Below are 18,748 nucleotides of genomic sequence, written 5' to 3'. Positions count from 1 at the left end.
CGCTGTTACCTGTAAGCATCCTGTTATGAGCAGCAGAGACAGCGATTACTGTCATTTACCCTGATACGGTTGACAATAAGTGGGACGGGAGCACTTCATAATCAGTTCAGCCATGATTACATTTTTCTCATGCACCAGAACAATTTGATAAATCACATTCTGTGTGTGTAGAAATGTACTGTTCACCTGCCCATGATGGCTGTGGTGATGTCTCTTAATATCAAAACAATTTCTGTTCACATTTTTACATGTGGAATTGAAAACAGTTTTTTTTTTATCTGTTCCCTCTTAAAAGCAGGGATGAATGGATCATACATGTATTAGCTAACCCATCAGGCAGGTAATGGACTGTTATTCATAGCTATTTGCATTTTGTGTCTATTTCTATATATAAATAGTGTGATGTTTTATGTATTTCTTGAGTTCCCACTCTTGCTTTCATACTGACTATAGGAAGAAGTGTGTGTGTGTTGTACTGAATGTGCGTGGTTGTATGTGAGACTGCAACACAGGCATGAACAAAAGACAAATCCGAGCATCCGCTTCCCGCTCGCACTTTGTGAATTGGTGTGATTTTGACATGTAAAGACAAACATACAATACCATCACTAAAAAAGAAAGAAAAACACACACACTGTTGCTAGGTAACTGGGAAACACAGGCACATGGTTTAAGATAGCTAATGGCTGAGGCTAACAGTAGAGCAAGCCACAGTTAACATAGCCATTAATCTTTCATATGAAGAACAAGAAAAAGATGAATAATATCAGTAGTTTCTTGAAATATGTAGTAAGATTAAAATTGCACTTGGCATCAACTTCAACATTTATTCACAGCTTATGAACTCATGAAAATTTCAGCTCCTAGTTGTACATGATGTACCAAACGCGTATAAGTGTCTTGTAAACACAGTGACACAGCTGTATACAAATGCAGCAATACTTTATTTCTGCTTCAGTTGTTTGTACAAATGGCAAGGTGATGGGGAACAACTGGAGATCTGCTACTAAGAACAAACCCGTGGGTGCACAGAAATACGGTCTGGACTAAAGGGTTTAACCTGGCACACTGTTGAGTCATCAATATCGTCTTATTCATTTGGACTCCCTAATTCACCCTTGTCGGCTTCACCGCTCAGCTCGCTCGGTGTTCCACCATCGCATCCATCACATCCACTTCCCTGCACTGCAGTTTGTTTCTTTGATCTACAGCATCTGACTCAGATCAGCCTTCATGAGCTGAATCAGCCGAGTTTGTGCTGAGGAACATGAAAATCTGACATCATGTGGTTACAATTAAAAAAAAAAAAAGTTTTGGCTTTAGTGGTTGAGCCAAAAAAAACTTTCTTCTAGTGTTGCACTAAAGCTGAGAGTGTAGTGTAGCGAACAAGTAAAGAAAGTATATACCAGGTAAGCACCTTCAAACAGCATGTGATGCAATCTGCACCCTTCTGACCCCCTTTGGCCTGTAGAATTGACAGAAAGGTTTGTCTGCTTGTTTCTAAGAATCACAGACAGGAAATCATTTATATCCTGTTGAACTTAAACATTACCTTCTGATTTGTGGAAAACTGAAATGTCTCTTCTCACAGAGTACTAACTATAATATACACTGATCAGGCATAACATTTTGACCACCTGCCTAATATTGTGTTGGTCCCCCTTTGGCTGTCGAAACAGCCCTGACCTGTCCAGGCATGGACTCCACTAGATCCCTGAAGGTGTGCTGTGGTATCTGGCACCAAGATGTTAGCAGCAGATCCTTTAAGTCCTGTAAGTTGGGAGGTGGGGACTCCATGGATCAGACTTGTTTGTCCAGGACATTCCACAGATGCTGGATTGGATTGAGATCTGGGGAATTTGGAGGCCAAGTCAACACCTCAAACTGGTTGTTGTGGTCATCAAACCATTCCTAAACCATTTCTGCTTTGTGTCAGGGGGCATTATCCTGCTGAAAGAGGCCACAGCCATCAGGGAATACTGTTTCCATGAAAGGGTGTAGATGGTCTGCAACAATGTTTAGGTAGGTGGTACGTGTCAAAGTAACATCCACATGGATGGCAGGACCCAATGTTTCCCAGCAGAACATTGACCAAAGCAGGACACTGCCTCCACCGGCTCACCTTCTTCAAATAGTGCATCCTGGTGCCATGTGTTCCCCAGGTAAGAGATGCACACGCACCCGGCCATCCACGTGATGTAAAAGAAAACGTGATTCATCAGACCAGGCCACCTTCTTCCATTTGTCCGTGGTCCAGTTCTGATGCTCACCTGCCCATTGTTGGTGCTTTCAATGTTGCTCAGAGTTCAGCCTGGGCACCCTTACTGGTCTGTGGCTATGTGGCCCCATACGCAACAAACTGTGATGCACTGTGTATTCTGACCCCTTTCTATCAGAACCAGCATTAACTTCAGCAATTTGAACAACAGTAGCTCGTCTGTTGGATCAGATCACACGGGCCAGCCTTCACTCCCCACGTGCATCAATGAGCCGTCCATGACCATGATCGCCGATTTACCACTGTTCCTTTCTTGGACCACTTTAGATAGATACTGACCACTGCAGAATGGTCTGATTTGTTCCTAAGGACAAATTTTAGCAAATTTGGAGAATTTTCTATGGCTTCTGGAGGAGCAGCACAGAAACCCCCCAAATGCTTCTGTTGCTTCAGAGTAAAGTAACAAAAGTGGTGGTCATATATTTAAGAGATCACAAGCTTAAAGTCTGACAGTGCCACAGCTATCCAATGGTTGTGAGTCTGACAGAGCAAATTTGTCCTTGCTCTATGGGTAGAAAGGATGCAGTTACTATCTCTCCTGTCAGTCAAAGCAACACCAGGACCAGATAGCATTTTCCTCAGAGTGTTAATCTGCCCTGTGATGTTGCTTGAGGAGCAGTTTGAAAAGATGCAGCGGTTTCATGTGTCCCAGAGGATGCACGTGTTAAGGCCTTCATGTGGTGACAACGTTTATCTGGCTTCCAAGAATGATATTTGAAGCGTTTGTATTGATTGTGTGGAGGATTTGCTTGTGGTGTTGTGCACATGGCAGCTGTTTAAAGTCTGCACATGAAGGCTAGGCGTGAATAAGCCTGTGACAAACGAGACATAACCAGACCAATTCATTCCAAGATGGACAACACCTGCAGGACTGGAACAGTGGTACACGACGGTCGATATCAAAGCACGGAGCACGTGACCTTGCAAGCTTTTGAAGATGGACTTCATCTTCACACATAACATTTGTATCATTACTCTTATTGCCTATTAGCACGTACATAAATGTCCTACATTTTGCTTTTAGAGGTGAGGTTATTGATGTAGGTTATGTTCATCCACAGACTAGATACACTTAAATACATTGCGCTTTATGGCCCTTTGAGAGCTCTCAAAACTGCCCATGTGGCCGGGGCTGTAATTGAGTTTGACACGGCTGATTTATGTTACTGCAACATGCAGGAATAACTTCCATCGTGTTCAAACTCAGAGGCGTGAAACAAGACAGAGCATCTGGACGAGTACAGTCAGATTTTGCACACACTTCTCTTTAACCATACAGGAAGTTATATACTTATACAGTGTTGTTTCCTCCTGTCCACACAGCTGCAGCTCTCGCTTCAGGTCCAGATAGAGGAAGCCATTAGACTTTCAATTGCAGCTCAGGGAGAGTTAGGGGGAATGGAAAGCCTGGTTCATGCTGTGTGTGTGTGTGTGTGTGTGTGTGTGTGAATATGTTAGATTAATGAGTTGAGCAGAACAGTGGCTTGGTGTTCACAGCGAGCCCACCAACTCCCAACCTTTCTGTTATTTATACTCTCCAACATGGGCAAGTGTCTTGTTCATTTCTTCTTTCTAAATCTCACACACACATATTGTTTGACAGGCAGTGTGTAATGGCATGGTGGTGGTGGTGATGGTGGTGTGTGTGTGTTTGAGGGTACTGGCAGCCCGGGAGCAGTTTGCAATTCACAGCAAATTACCCAGAGTGCCTCGCTGCTTTCTGTCCTCTGCGCACGATCACAGCATCGACTGGTAACACTCTCCCACTGCTCATTATCCCAGAAAGAGAGGAGGAAGGAAGGAGGAAATGAGAGACGGAGGGAGGTAGAGAGGGATAGGATGAGGGTAGGAGGGCGAGAGACAGTGGGAGAGAAATGGTGTATGTGTCAGTGTTACATCCTTTCCAGCTAGAAAGCACCAAATGTCACATGCAACGAGAGCGCACACACACACACACACACACACACAGACTCTTCTCTGTATCTCAGTCTAGTCCAGGGAGCCAGTGACAAGTGTGCATGTGTGTGCATGTGTGTGTGTGTGTATGTGTTCTACTATAATAAAAGCACTGTCTGCAGGATTAAATGGCGTTAAGGCGGCTTTTTACGAGACACGTCCCTCTTTGCAAATGTCAGCTCTCAAAATGTCAGGTTCACCGGTGCCTCCGTTTCCACGCCGACCAACAGAGAGAGAGAGAAAAAGAAGGAGAGAGAGCCCTTACAGCTCTGTTATGACGGGTTCAACAAACACTCGCACCGAGGGGTCACATTCTCTTTTCTCTCCCTCCATCCCTCGATCACAGAAACATGACAGGAGAACATGAACTGTCTGAGTTACTTGGAAGAAATAAATGTGTAGATAGAAGTTGGATGAAAGAGAGAAAATAAATCGTTACACAAGAAAACGCTTTCCTTCATTTCCCTCTTCTGCACAGATCATGATCATTCATGCCCAAGGTCCTGAATTGCTGCCTACTTCCTGCACTTACCTCCTCTCAAACACCAGATTTGGTAAAGATCTGTGTGTATAAAAAATGTGCAATCTTCATAACACTCACAAAAACAAATCCAAACTGCAAAAACTAAATCCCTGTGTGCGGTTTAATAAATATGCAAATTTATGGATGTGTCTAACTAAAAAGAGTAAACTAGAGGGCAGCGGCCAGGCAAATAGATTCATTCAGTGTCTGCAGTGAGATTTACTAAATGATTATTATGTGCACATACACTATATTGCCAAAGGTTTTGGGACACCCCTCCAAATCATTGAATTCAGGTGTTCCAATCACTTCCATGGCCACAGGTGTATAAAATCAAGCACCTAGGCATGCAGACTGTTCTACAAACATTTGTGAATGCAAGAGTCGCTCTCAGGAGCTCAGTAAATTCAAGCGTGAGTAAAATATCCTCACTATTAAATGTTCCATGCTCAACTGTTAGTGGTATTATAACAAAGTGGAAGCAACTGGGAACAACAGAAAGAGATAACGTGGTATAGGCCTCGTAAAATCACAGAGTGGGGTCAGTGCATGCTATTGTTTTTCAGGCGTTGGGCTCAGACCCTTAGTTCCAGTGAAAGGAACTCTTAATGCTTCAGCTTCATACCAAGACATTTTGGACAATTTCATGCTCCCAACTTTGTGGGAACAGTTTGGGGATGACCCCTTCCTGTTCCAACATGACTGCACACCAGTGACCAAAGCAAGGTCCATAAAGACATGGATGAGTGAGTTTGGTGTGGAGGAACTTGACTGGCCTGCACAGAGTCCTGACCTCAACCCCATAGAACACCTTTGGGATGAATTAGAGTGGAGACTGTGAGCCAGACCTTCTCGTCCAACATCAGTGCCTGACCTCACAAATGCGCTTCTAGAGGAATGGTCAGAAGTTCCCATAAACACACTCCTAAACCTTGTGGAAAACCTTCCCAGAAGAGTTGAAGCTGTTTTAGCTGTAAAGGGCGGGACAACTCCATATTACATTCATGTGCATGTGAAGGCAGACATAATTTATAATCACACTTTCCGGTGTCAACCAAATGAGGATGTGGGTTCCCTTTTGAGTCTGGTTCCTCTTAAGGTTTCTTTCTCTTACAATCTCAGGGAGTTTTTCTTCACCACAGTCACCTCAGGCTTCTCATTAGGGATGATTTTGTCTAATATTAATCTTGGACTTTTGTACTATGTTTCTTATGTTCTGTAAAGCTGCTTTGAGACAATGTCCATTGTTAAAAGAGCTATACAAATAAAACTGAATTAAATTGAATAGAATTACTGTAAATTCTGTACACTTAATTTTCTTTTTAAACTGTTGAAGCTTTTACATTTCAACAACCCAGTATAAAAATAATAATAATAATAATAATAATTTTGTAGTGGACGGTCATCGTAGTGTTCTCAAATCCTTCACTCACCAATCACTTTGACAAAATAAGCGTCGGCCTCAAAGTTGTTCTTCAGGGCATGGATGGTCAGCTCCTTCTTCCCCTCGGTCCGGCTCAGCACAATCATGTCCAAAATTCCCTACAAACAAAGAGAACATAATTTAGTTTCCCACAATGCACCAGGCTCCTCACAGCTCTCTGTGCCATCGTTACACTCTCGCATTGTTAATGCACCCTGCAAGACCATTACTGGCTATCACATCAAAGCTGTGTGTGTGTGTGTCTGTGTGTGTGTGTGTGTGTGTGTCTGTGTGTGTGTGTCTGTGTGTTACAGTAATACTGGACGCTCCACCATGAAGGTGTCACTGGATACAAGAAAAAAAATCTCACAAGAAGGGAAATAATGTCTTGGATTTGTGAATAGTCCACAAAAAGGTTTCACACACACACACACACACACACACACACACACACACAGAGCTCTCAGTTGGGTTTCTGTTCTTAAAAAATAGTAATCCTATGATCCAAGACCAAACATTTACATTTAGACTGGAGTTCAGTCTGCAGTCCTTACGGCAATAAAGCGTGTGTTTGTAGGCGACTGCATTTAAACACACACACACACACACACACACACTAATGCAGCCAGGGGCCGTTGTGCTGAAGACGTAAACGAGAAATAGTGTAATGTGTCTGTGGTTCTACACGGCCCTGATTCAACACTAATGTGAATTACAATTAGGAAAAGTATAAAGAGTGGTGTTTATGAGACCTCACAGATTTCTGCATGAGACTCGGGTTTATTCATATCACCAAAATGATTTGTAGCTCAGAGATGGAGTTTAAGTGATGAGGAAGATCAGATTATAGCATATAAATGAAAATAAAATATATATTTTATCAGAGTATCATGTCGTAATTAAACGGCTGCGCTGAGCTAAAGTTTGTTAGTTAGCTCCGCCTACTGAAGGGATCTGTAAACAAGTGTTATGCTTAAAAAGTTAATATTCTTTTAACAGAAATTCTTAGGTGTTAATAGAATGTATGGATGTTAATGTTAGTTAGTTATACACGTCACAATTGTCTTAGATCTAATTGTAAATAATGATGTTTTTTTAAGCAGGTATTACTGAATTCCTAATCTGAGAGATTTAAAAAGGTCAGAATATAAATCTGGATTATGGCCAGGATCAGGATATGGATTAAAATCAGGATTAGGATAAAGGTAAGGATGAAACTCAGGATAAAGGATCAGGTTTAGGGTGAAGATGAGGATCAAGGTTAGGTGCAGAATATGGATTATTCTGTAATAATAAGATCAGGATGAGTATTAGTGCTGAGATCAGGATCAGAATATGGATTACAGTCAGAATCGGGATTGGGAATGAGGAATAGATGAGAATGAAGTTTAGGATTAGAATCAGGACCAGGATGGAGATCTGGATCAATGGATCATGAACAGAGTTGATTGTAGGATTAGGAGCATGGTCAGATTTGGGATTAGCATCAGAGTCATTGTGGAATTTATGATCAAGATTAGAATCAGATTGGACTTGGTCAGATTTATGATTAGAATCTTGGTCAGATTTGAGATTATGATAAAGGTCAGATTTGGGGTTAGTATGGATCAGATTTGATTTATGAATAATCAGATTTTAGATTAGACTGTCAGATTTGACTCAGTTTGTGGATTAGTATTGGGCAGATTCAGGTTTATGACTGAATATATTTTGGTTTATAATTATTCAGATATGGGATTAGTATTGATCAGATACAGGATTAGTATTGGTCAGATATGGGATCAGTATTGGTCAGATATGGGATTAGTATTGGTCAGATATGAGATTAGTATTGGTCAGATATGGGATTAGTATTGGTCAGATATGGGATCAGTATTAATCAGATATGGGATTAGTATTGGTCAGATATGAGATTAGTATTAATCAGATATGGGATTAGTATTGGTCAGATATGGGATTAGTATTGGTCAGATATGGGATTAGTATTGGTCAGATATGGGATTAGTATTGGTCAGATATGGGATCAGTATTAATCAGATATGGGATTAGTATTGGTCAGATATGAGATTAGTATTAATCAGATATGAGATTAGTATTAATCAGATATGGGATTAGTATTAATCAGATATGGGATTAGTATTAATCAGATATGGGATTAATATTGGTCAGATATGGGATTAATATTGGTCAGATATGGGATTAATATTGGTCAGATATGGGATTAATATTGGTCAGATATGGGATTAGTATTGGTCAGATATGGGATTAGTATTAATCAGATATGGGATTAGTATTGGTCAGATATGGGATTAAAGAATCATCTTTAAATCTTGTTCTGAATGCAGTGAGACCAGAAACAGCATCAGACAGACATAGAGCCAGCAGAGGACAGAGTGAGGAATGCTGTCCGTCCCTCTGTGATATGAGATGATTGGGGTCATGACCACTTGCTTGTGCATGCAGAAACACAGAAACACACACACACACACACACACACTGTATAAACACTAACCTGTAATTTCTGTCATCTATTAAATCATTGCTTTAACTGCATGTTTTGTACATCACATTGTTTCACACATCATATAGCAACATTCACATCGTATTCTCACAGAAAGTGACACACACACACACACACACACACACACCAATACCAATTATACACGCATCATTTTCGTTACTAGACCTTATGATTCTGTTTTCAGTAGAAACATCTGAAATGATGTGTGTTGACTACTACATGCTACATATTGATTAAAACACTGCCAATGCTGTAATTTAATCTGGTCAGAGTAATAAAGTTAGTGAAATGAGGTGAACTGAGCTGAGAGAGACAGGAGGACATTTTGGCGTCTCAGTGATTCATCACAATGCCAGTGTCTCCAACAACCAGCCAAGGACAATTAAAAAGGCTCAGAAACACAAACACACTTCCTTACTATAGCTAAAAGATCAGAGCCTGTACATATGGATGACTTCCTGGATGAATTTCCTCACCTCCTTGTCATCCAAGATGTTCATGTCTTTCTCTAAACCATCCCAGCCCAGGAAGAAGGCTCTTATCTAGGCAAACCATCAGTCAGTTTTTTAGAAAAATAAAAATATCACCACACCTACATTACAGCATGATTCTTTTCTTCGCATATCCCAGCTAACGAAGTTATGGTCAAAATGCAGGGGCAGCTATGATACAGTGCTCCTGGAGCAGAGAGAGGGTTAAGGGCCTTGCTCAAGGGCCCAACAGTGGAGCTTGGTGGTGCTGGGAGTAGTTCCGCCTACGTCACGCGTGACCTTTCGACATGATTATGTAGTACGTAAAGTCACAGACACGCATCCCAGAGCTAGCGCTATATGAGCTTTTGTGGTTACAAAGTATACAATTATTTATTTTTCTAAGAAACTGACCGATGGTTTGTCTGGATAAGAGCCTTCTTCCTGGGATGGAGGTTTAGAGCTCTTTGAAGCTGCATTTAAACTGCATTGTGGAAGGTCAAACTCATGGGCACCACTGAAGTCCACTATATGGAGAAACATCCTGAAATGTTTTCCTCAAATAACATCACTTCTTTACGACTGAATAAAGAAAGACATGAACATCTTGGATGATGAGGGGGTGAGGAAATTATCTGTAGATTTTTGTTCTGGGAGTGAACAACTTCTTTAATGCACAAAATAGAAAATATCCTCACTTATAGTGAACATATAGTGAATATTGTCTAGAGTGAACTTTTTCAGGGTTACGAGAGTGTAGAATTTTGTCCATATATCTGTAAAAGTGCACTCAGACTCAGAACATATGCTTTATGTTTGAAATTCATGTTAATGGGCGTGTGAGCAGAGCAAAGGGGTGTTTACAATTTCAGAATTTCACACCTAGTCTAAAAATATCAGCCACTTTTTTGTTTTTCTTTTCGAAGCGTTAAATTTCATTTGAAGTAATATTGCTGGAGGACATGTGTATTAATTATCATTGATTTCTACGGTATAAATTACAGAGATGGGATCGTTTTAGTGATGTAAACACGGCTGTTATGGCTATATATATATATATATATATATATATATATATATATTTATTGTGTGTGTGTGTGTGTGTGTTTCATAATCTTTCAAAATCCCTAAAATTTACAGACGTAACAGATTCAGACGGGAATAAAACCCTTGAGAAACTCTGATAATAATTACATTACCGCACCTCCTCATGTAAAACTAATCCAATCTGGAACGGACTTTAGAAAGCGACGGAAAGTGCTGAGCCAAAAAAAAAAAAAAATACAGAAATGCATTTTAATCTGTATTTTATTCTGGGTCTATAGTGAGGTCCATACTGTGACTACATTAGAGCAGAGATGTTTATCATCATCATCTCCACAAGGCCACAAATAAGGCATGACACAAGCTCTTACAGCTTTAACTCATAACTTGAAATTCACTCAAATGCCTAAAGTTAAGGTTAGTTAGGATTGGGCCGGAATTTAAACACACTGTGACTTTTAAAAAAGTTCATCTCACTGGAAATAAACACACAGTCACTTAGACCTGAAGTGCTTAAGTGGAGTTGGTGGATTTGGTGGACAGCCAAAGCACAGAGAGTGAATGTGGGAGGTGAGAGGTTACCCACTGGTCTCAGGTGAGGCATGGACAGAACATCAGTCTGCCTCGTTAGAGTCGTGAGGGAAGGACAGATCCTGGGTCACACACCAGGGAAGGACAATTACAGCTGTGATACAGTACTGACCACCAGAGACACCTCCACTTTCACTGCAAATTACCCAGCGTGCTTGGCTGCTCTCTGCATGATCAGAGCATCGACTCTCACACTGCTCATTATTCGAGAGAGAGACTAAGAAAGAGTTCTTGCTGCCTGCATGCAAGAAACACACTGCTGGTGAAATGCTGAGGCTCTTGTTAAGATTAAAAACTGCATCATTTCTGATAAGTACCTACATATTTCAGCTCAAGTCATGGTCACCTCTGCCAGAAGGTTAAGGCTTGGCTGTAGATGGATCTTTCAGAGCCTGCTCAATCAAGTATGCAGAGTATTGTATGAAAATATGTTTATCCCATTTTGCTCAATTTAATGAAGAAGAGGGCTTTATGATTGCCACACCTACATTACAGAACAATTCTTTTCTTCGCATATCCCAGCTAACGAAGTTGGGGTCAGAACACAGGGGCAGCTATGATACAGTGCCCCCGGAGCAGAGAGAGGGTTTTGGGCCTTGCTCAAGGGCCTGACTGTGGAGCTTGGTGATGCTGGGAGTAGTTCCAAATACAACACGCGTGACCTTTCGACATGATTACTAGACTAGTAGTATATAGTGTCCCATCTCATCCCAGAGCTAGTGCTATATGAGCTTTTGTGATTAAAAAGGTATACAATTTTCATTTTTCTAAGAAAATGAGCGATGGTTTGGATAAGAGCCTTCTTCCTGGGATGAAGGATTGGAGCTCTTTGAAGCTGCATTTAAACTGCATTGTGGAAGGTCAAACTCGTGGGCACCATTGAAGTCCACTATATGGAGAAAAATCCTGAAATGTTTTCCTCAAAAAACATAATTTCTTTACGACTGAAGAAAGAAAGACATGAACATCTTGGATGACGAGTGGGTGAGGAAATTATCTGTAGATTTTTGTTGTGGAAGTGAACTTCTTCTTTAAGGGCCCAACAGTGGCAGCTTGGTGGTGCTGGTGCTTGAACCATGTTCTTCTGATCAACAACACAGAGCCTTAACCACTTGAGCCATCACTGCAGGCAAATATGTATACAGGAAATAACTTCTAAACAGTATTAAACGAAGTGTCTCATGAAGATGAGTGAGAAAAAGACTCACATCCTCGTAGATGTCGAAGAACGTGGCCACAACGGCTTTGGGGATGGCGTTCAGGTCCGACTGGTCCCAGTGCACACGGAACATGCGTCCAGCGTCTTTACAGCTCACGTTATTACACGCCACGTTCTCCAGGAGAAACGCCTGCTGCTGAGCACTGCACACGGAGAGAGAGAGAGAGAGAAAGTGGGAGAGTGAGAGAGAGAGTGGAAGAGAGAAAGAGACAGAGGGAGAAAGAGAGAGAGAGATTTAAATGCTTTAACTCATGGTAATGAAACTCTGAATTAAAACTACAAGGTGAATGAAGAATGAAGGAGAACGTTTGTTTTCTGCTTCACTCAAAACTTTTTATTACTTTTTATTTCTTCTCACAACAAAGTCATGTGTAACACAGACGGACCTCGGGAACCTCTCAGCTCAGGCGATTGTAATTAAATTCAAGATTCATTTAAAGGACTGGAACTTTTTATTAGTTTAATTTAATCCTTTTAAAGGTTTCAAGACTTTAGTGCTACTTCACATGGAATTTAACACCTCATCTCGTCTCATTTCTATTCGATTCCACTAGATTGAAGACGTCAATTCTAGTCTTTTCATCTCACATCATTTTTATTGTATGGGGTTTAACACCTGATTTGTAACAATGGTAAAAGGAAATGTCTATTTATATTTATTACAGAAGTTTAAAATCACTGTGAAGTGAAAATAAGCCCTCAACCAGACGTGAGCAAACGATGATGATGGTCAGACACTGAAACTCCTCTCCAGTGTCCAGCTCTGACAGATATGAGGTAGCTAGATTAGAAGTCCTCTCATGTTTTCAGCATTAGACTGTAATTTCTCATTTGCATATTCATGTATATTCACACTTCCAGGCATTAGTAACGATGGTGAAGGTGTAGAGATGTTCTTGTGCTAAAGACGTGAAATCTGATGAGGAGAAATATAGTGTTTATCAGCATGAGGGTTTTTTTCCATCCATATCTTCAACACATCAGGATTTGCAGTGTGACTGACCAGCGGTATGAAATCCACAAATCTGCTCATGTTCTTTCCTCCTCCATCATCTCTCTCCTTCTCTGTCTCGGTCTCTCTCTCTCTCTCTCTCTCTCTCTCTCTGTCTTTCTTGTACTTCCCCTCTCTCTCTCTGTCTGCCCCTGTGTGTGTGTGTGAAGGACACTGGGCCTGATTTAATATACAGAAAGAAAAATATGAATGTATACATATACACAGCTACAGCAATATAAAGCTCTATAGTCTAAAGACTACTCTGTGTGTGTGTGTGTGTGTGTAAAAGAGAGAGAAGTGTAAGAGAGAGAGACGGGGAGTGTCAGGCTGCTTTATTGCTAGGCTCCACACGCAGGTGGAAACTACAGAGAGGCGAGCATCGCTCTGTCACACACATGGTCAGAAATACTAATGTATAGAGACACACACACACACAGCTGGGATACTTTATGAAAATATCATTTGTTATCTGCGCCCACCTTCTTCAATTTTTCTTTAAAGGAAAGAAAATAATTCTGCTTCAGTCGTCCGTCTCCGTCCAGAGCAGAAGAGACTCTTTCATTATTTCACTTTTTCTCTGTTTTCTACACAGACACTTTTTTTGGTAAATGTTCCGTCCTTCTTTATGTAGTTCTTCATTTCTTTCTTTTAATTATTTCTTCTTATTTGTGATTCTTTATTATTATTTTTATTCACCCTCTCGAGCTTGCTGCTTCACTGAAACCTGCTTAAATGAATCCTTTACTGATGCTTCAGTTGAACTCCTGGCCTTCCATTACACAGAAGACTCCATGACACTGGACTACGGGTACTGGACTACTGATACAGAGCCATTATGGATGCATACAAAGCAACTGGTCACTCTTCCCTCAGAAACTCAAATCAGTCCATCATCCACCTGAAACCCACAGGAACACAGACGCGGACCTTAACACCTACAACAGCGGATGTGAGAGAGGGTTTAAGAGACTCGCTGTCAAAGTCTCCAAACATCAATATAAAGATAAACGACAATCATTCTGGAACAGACCATCAGCACTTACTGACTGAAACCCTCCAAACCAGCTCCACCTTCTTTCCTATCCTTCCTCTCTTCTTCTTTCCTTCCTTTCTTTTCCTGTCATTCTTTCCTTCCTTTCCCTATCCTTCTTCTCTCTTTCCTTCCTTTTCCTATCCTTCTTTACTTTATTTCTTTTCCTATAATCCTTCTTTTCTTCCTTTCTTTTCCTATCTTTATTTTTTCTTCTTTGCCTTCCTTTCTTTTCCCATCATTCTTCTCTTCTTCTTTTCTTCCTTTCTTTTCCTACCCTTCTTCTCTTCTCCAATCCTTCCTTTTTTCCTTATCCCACATCTCCCCTTTTTTTCATTCCTTTTCTACTCCTTCCTTCCTTTACCCGTCCTTCTTCTATCCTTCCCTCGTTACTATGCATGTAGAATCATCATCTCACACCCTGCAGTTGTGAAAAACAAAATCAGCCTCTCGCTGGGGTTTAGTTGTAATTTTCACACAGAGCCAAACTGCTGGTTTATAGTGTTTTACTAAAAACACACCACACAAACACTCACCACACGGCAGCACAGGACTAAAGCATCACTCTCACTCCTGATAAAATCCACAGTGTCTCAGTATCGCTGTGTGTGTGTGTGTGTGTGTGTGTGTGTGTGAGACACTAGTCAGTCTAATCAGAGTCATTATTAAGATTTTTTGTTTATGAAGTTAACCCCTTGCTATGCTGAAAACGTCAACGTTTCCCTTCTCAAGCAGTTCAGAACAACTGAATGAATCTCAGATCAGCTGATTCACTGAAGGGGAAAGGATGCGGGACGTGAAAGCTCCTAATTAGCGTCATGCTAGCTTTTTACCATGCTATTTTTAAACTGTTGGGGAAAAAACATTACCTGAAAGGTATCTGATGTAGAAAAAAAGTGTGTGAAAGTGAAATTTTGGTTTTTATTTATTTATTTATTTATTTATTTATTTATTTATTTATTTATTTCATAACAAACCAGTCAGTCATTCTTAACTAAACTTGATATAGCTCATCAAAAGCTTCCTTCCTGTTTGGAGTATTTATTAAGGGTATTTCTGGTGTACAGATTAATAAGAGCAGGACTAAACTCGGTGCTCCAGTTGAGTTCAACATGCTTACAGCTATGAATGTCTAAATAACTTAATCAACACTATTAGCTTATTTTCTAGCTCCGCCCACATGTCACTGATTGGTCAGAAAGAGAACGGAATTCAGCACGGGTACCTGATCCCAGTACGAGTCACTCAGCCATGGAAATAACGACAAAATGAAGAGAACTGTTTTTACAACAAGCAGCTGTTTTACTGACATCTGTTTTACAGACCCATTTTGTCCCGATGTCACAATGACGTCACAGCGCTAGCTGGAGGAAAAACGAAGGGAAAACTGGAGGCGGCCAGTACAGAGTCGGCTACACGAGGAACACAAATGTCATCTTGTGTTGTTGGCTGACAGAATGGATGGGGCGCCAATTTGAAGTTTTATTGCATACCTGCTGCCACTACTGGACAAAAAAACCCAACCAAGGCTGTGGTCAAACTCAATAAAACGAGAGGACTGGACAGAAACTATCATCAAAAATGCTAGCATTTGCAACGCACACTTCATATCAGATAAGGTTAAAGAGACTAGTGTTTTTTGTTGGTGTGGTTTGGTTACGTGTCTAAATATTTCTTATGCATGTCCACTTCATCAGAAATTGGGGAACAAGTTGAATGATTTCTCATGTAACGCTAACATTTTAGCGTGTATGTTAGCTAACTGGTAGCTAACGACTGGAGACTAAACAAAGGAAACTCTTTGGGTCATCTCCCTTTCTACAGTTACCAGAAGCACTGGGTTTTTCTATCAGATGTCAACTGGAGGTCATCCTGTCACATCGTCCATCCATCTAGTGAGCGTGTACGGGTCGGACAATCTGGTCCCTTCCGTTAAAGTTTATTTTTTCAAATCACGGTCCTGGACAGTGAGTGAGTCAGGGAAATCTTTCTCCCCACAAAAAACATCAGAATGTTTACTAACAGAAAAAGGGTCTATAGTGTCTTGAGGTCAGGACTTTGTTTTAATGCAGGAGAAATAATCCGCGAGCTTCTTTTTAACTTTAAGGACGCATCTGATCTGCATATGACTGATGTCTGATGTGAGAGTTCTTTAAGCTCCGTCCTCCTGAAGTTCCTCAAACAGAGCGGCAAAACCCCAAGAGAGGAATATAGATGCAGCCATGCCCTGTTTTGTCCCGGAGAGCTATGAGACAGCTGAGCGTTTCTGCATCGGCGTCCTGTCGCCTGAGCCGTATTGATGTTGATGCTATGCTGCGATGGAGTGAGAGCCGTTTGCTGCACATTAATCCTGATCGACGAACGAGACGAGACTCGCTAAACACACCAACACGAGGTGGACCGTCATCGCCTAGCAACAGGGCAGCGTGAGGCTGGATAGCTGAGTGAACACAGGCGCACACATACACACACACACACACGCATGCACACACACACACGCATGCACACACACACACAAGAAATGAACAAATGTGACCCGCAGTTTAATTTGTGGACACAAAGAGTGAGAAAGACCATAAGCAAAAAAATACACAGAAAAGAAAAATGTAAAGTGAACAAAAAGAGAGAAGAGGAGAAGAACAGAAGAAATTAGGAACATTAGGAACGAAAGAACGATTAAATGAAAAGACGTGTGCAAGGAAGTATTAAGGAAGAAAGAAAAAAATAGGAAGAAAGGAAGAATGAAAAGAAGGAAAAAGGAAGGAAAAGAAATTCCACCACATTTAAGTTTTAAGAGGATTTAAAAAGCGAACCTTGGAACCTAAAGAATGAACGAAAAGAATGAGGGAGAAAAAAATAAGAGTTAACTAAAAGAGCTGAAAGAAGAAAATGAAATAAAGAATGATCTCATCTAAAATCATTAAAGGAAGGAAAGACAGGGAAGGAAGGAAGGAAGGATTCTATAAACATAAATCATAAAAAGAAGGAAGGATATATAAGGAAGATGGGAAATTGAAAAGAAGGACAAAAGAAATAAAAAACAGACAAATGCTAATACTAGAAATTAGCAGCTACACTGACTTGTTTGCTGTAATCTGCCACGCCCAAATCCAATAACCACACCCCCGACATGGCGTCAAAGTCACAGTGATGCCATCATCAATCAGCGATAGTTATGGGGCACAACAGGATGAAGGGATACTGAATAATCTCAAACTTCTACAGCTCACGAGGATTGGATTCCCAAATCCGATCACAAGTTCTCCAGAGACACAAGACACTTAATTCCGCTCGAGATCAGGCGACGTATTATAGTCCACAAAATACAGCAGAGTTTCAGGTAACTCAGACCCAGGTACGAGGAACGGGCTGGCCATGATGGGCTGCTTTGATAATGATGTTAATGAGGATGATGAAGATGCACCGGACAAAAACACACACACGTTAGCAGCAGGGTGAAGCCTCTCAGTGTGTGAGAGAAGGGCAGACGGGCTCATTAATGTCGCCCTTGCTGTGAACTGCTGCACGTCATACATATGCAATCACACTGCGGTCACCAGCTGAGTGTGTGTGTGTGTGTGTGTGTGTGTGTTTGTGTTTAATAGAGAGAGAAAGAGAGAGTCCAAGTTGTGAAGACAAAACACCTGCAAAGTGTGTCTAAAAAGGAAGATATAAAATGTGTACATTTTTAAAAAAAGGTGTGTGTGTGTGTGTGTGAGAGAGAGAGAGAGAGAGAACAGAAGCTCAGGTGTAATAATCTCCTATTCTATTTCTTTTCCTCCTTTTTTCCAGTGACTTTTCTTCCTTCCATTATTTACATTTTTCTTCATATTTCAGTTTTTTTTCCGTTTCCCTTCTTCCTTCCTATTTTCATTTCTTTCCTCTATTATTTCCTTTTCCTTCTTCCTTTGCTTATTTCCATTTCCCCTCCTCCCTCCTTTTCACATTTCCATCTTTGTTCCCATTAGACAGTCCTCTTCCTCCCTTCTTTCCATTTCTCTCTTTCCTTCCTGCCGTTATTTAATCCCTTCATCTACTTCATCTTATCGTGAGCTTAATGTCGTGTTTTTTGATATTTTTTTCACAGATTTATTCTTTTTTAGCTTGAATTAAATTTTCTACACCTGCTTTAAGGCCACATTCCCCGCAGGTTTCCCCCAACACACTCCATTTTCCCCAGTCTAGCCTCGTGTGATCTCCCAGTGAAGGGAGGGAGGGAGGGAGGAAGGAAGGATGGAAGGAAGGAATGACATGAAGGATTCTATAAACATAAATCATAAAAAGAAGGAAGGATATTTAAGGAAGGTGGGAAATTGAAAAGAAGAAAGAAAGAAAGACATTACAGACAAATGCTAATACTAGAAATTAGCAGCTACACTGACTTGTTTGCTGTAATCTGGCCACGCCCAGTTTCATTTTCTTCACCTGTTTTAAGCCCACATTCCCAGCAGGTTTCCCCCAACACACTCCAGTTTCCCCAGTCCAGCCTGGTGTGATCTCCCAGTGATGGATGTGAAACCTCAGACAGCTGCAGGATTAATCTGATCTCACTGTTCAGCACTTCAGTCAACTTCTGCTGTTCTTCAGAGATAAACCCGGCCGTGTCCGGTTATCCCGAGGGTTAATGGACGCTCTCTCTCTCCCCGTTAGTGAGTGTGGATTAGTGGAGATCATCTCAGTGTTAATCATCTCTCAGTGA

General features: G+C 41.0%; 1 protein-coding gene across 1 annotated transcript in view; it reads right to left on the bottom strand.

Annotated features, from left to right (window-relative positions):
* The window catches only part of itfg1 (integrin alpha FG-GAP repeat containing 1), a 129,456-nt gene that overhangs the window by 39,032 nt on the left and 71,676 nt on the right, over positions 1-18,748 (bottom strand). Inside the window, exons 11-12 of the mRNA XM_058381546.1 lie at positions 12,015-12,168; positions 6,191-6,299 (exon numbers count right to left, since the gene is read on the bottom strand). Coding sequence (XP_058237529.1) covers positions 6,191-6,299; positions 12,015-12,168 — 263 coding nt within the window. The remainder of the gene's footprint in view (positions 1-6,190; positions 6,300-12,014; positions 12,169-18,748) is intronic.

The sequence above is a fragment of the Hemibagrus wyckioides genome, linkage group LG27 (genome assembly GCF_019097595.1).
Source record: "Hemibagrus wyckioides isolate EC202008001 linkage group LG27, SWU_Hwy_1.0, whole genome shotgun sequence".
Taxonomy (NCBI): domain Eukaryota; kingdom Metazoa; phylum Chordata; class Actinopteri; order Siluriformes; family Bagridae; genus Hemibagrus; species Hemibagrus wyckioides.
Note: the sequence above shows the minus strand (reverse complement) of the source record. Positions and strands in the feature narration are given on the sequence as shown.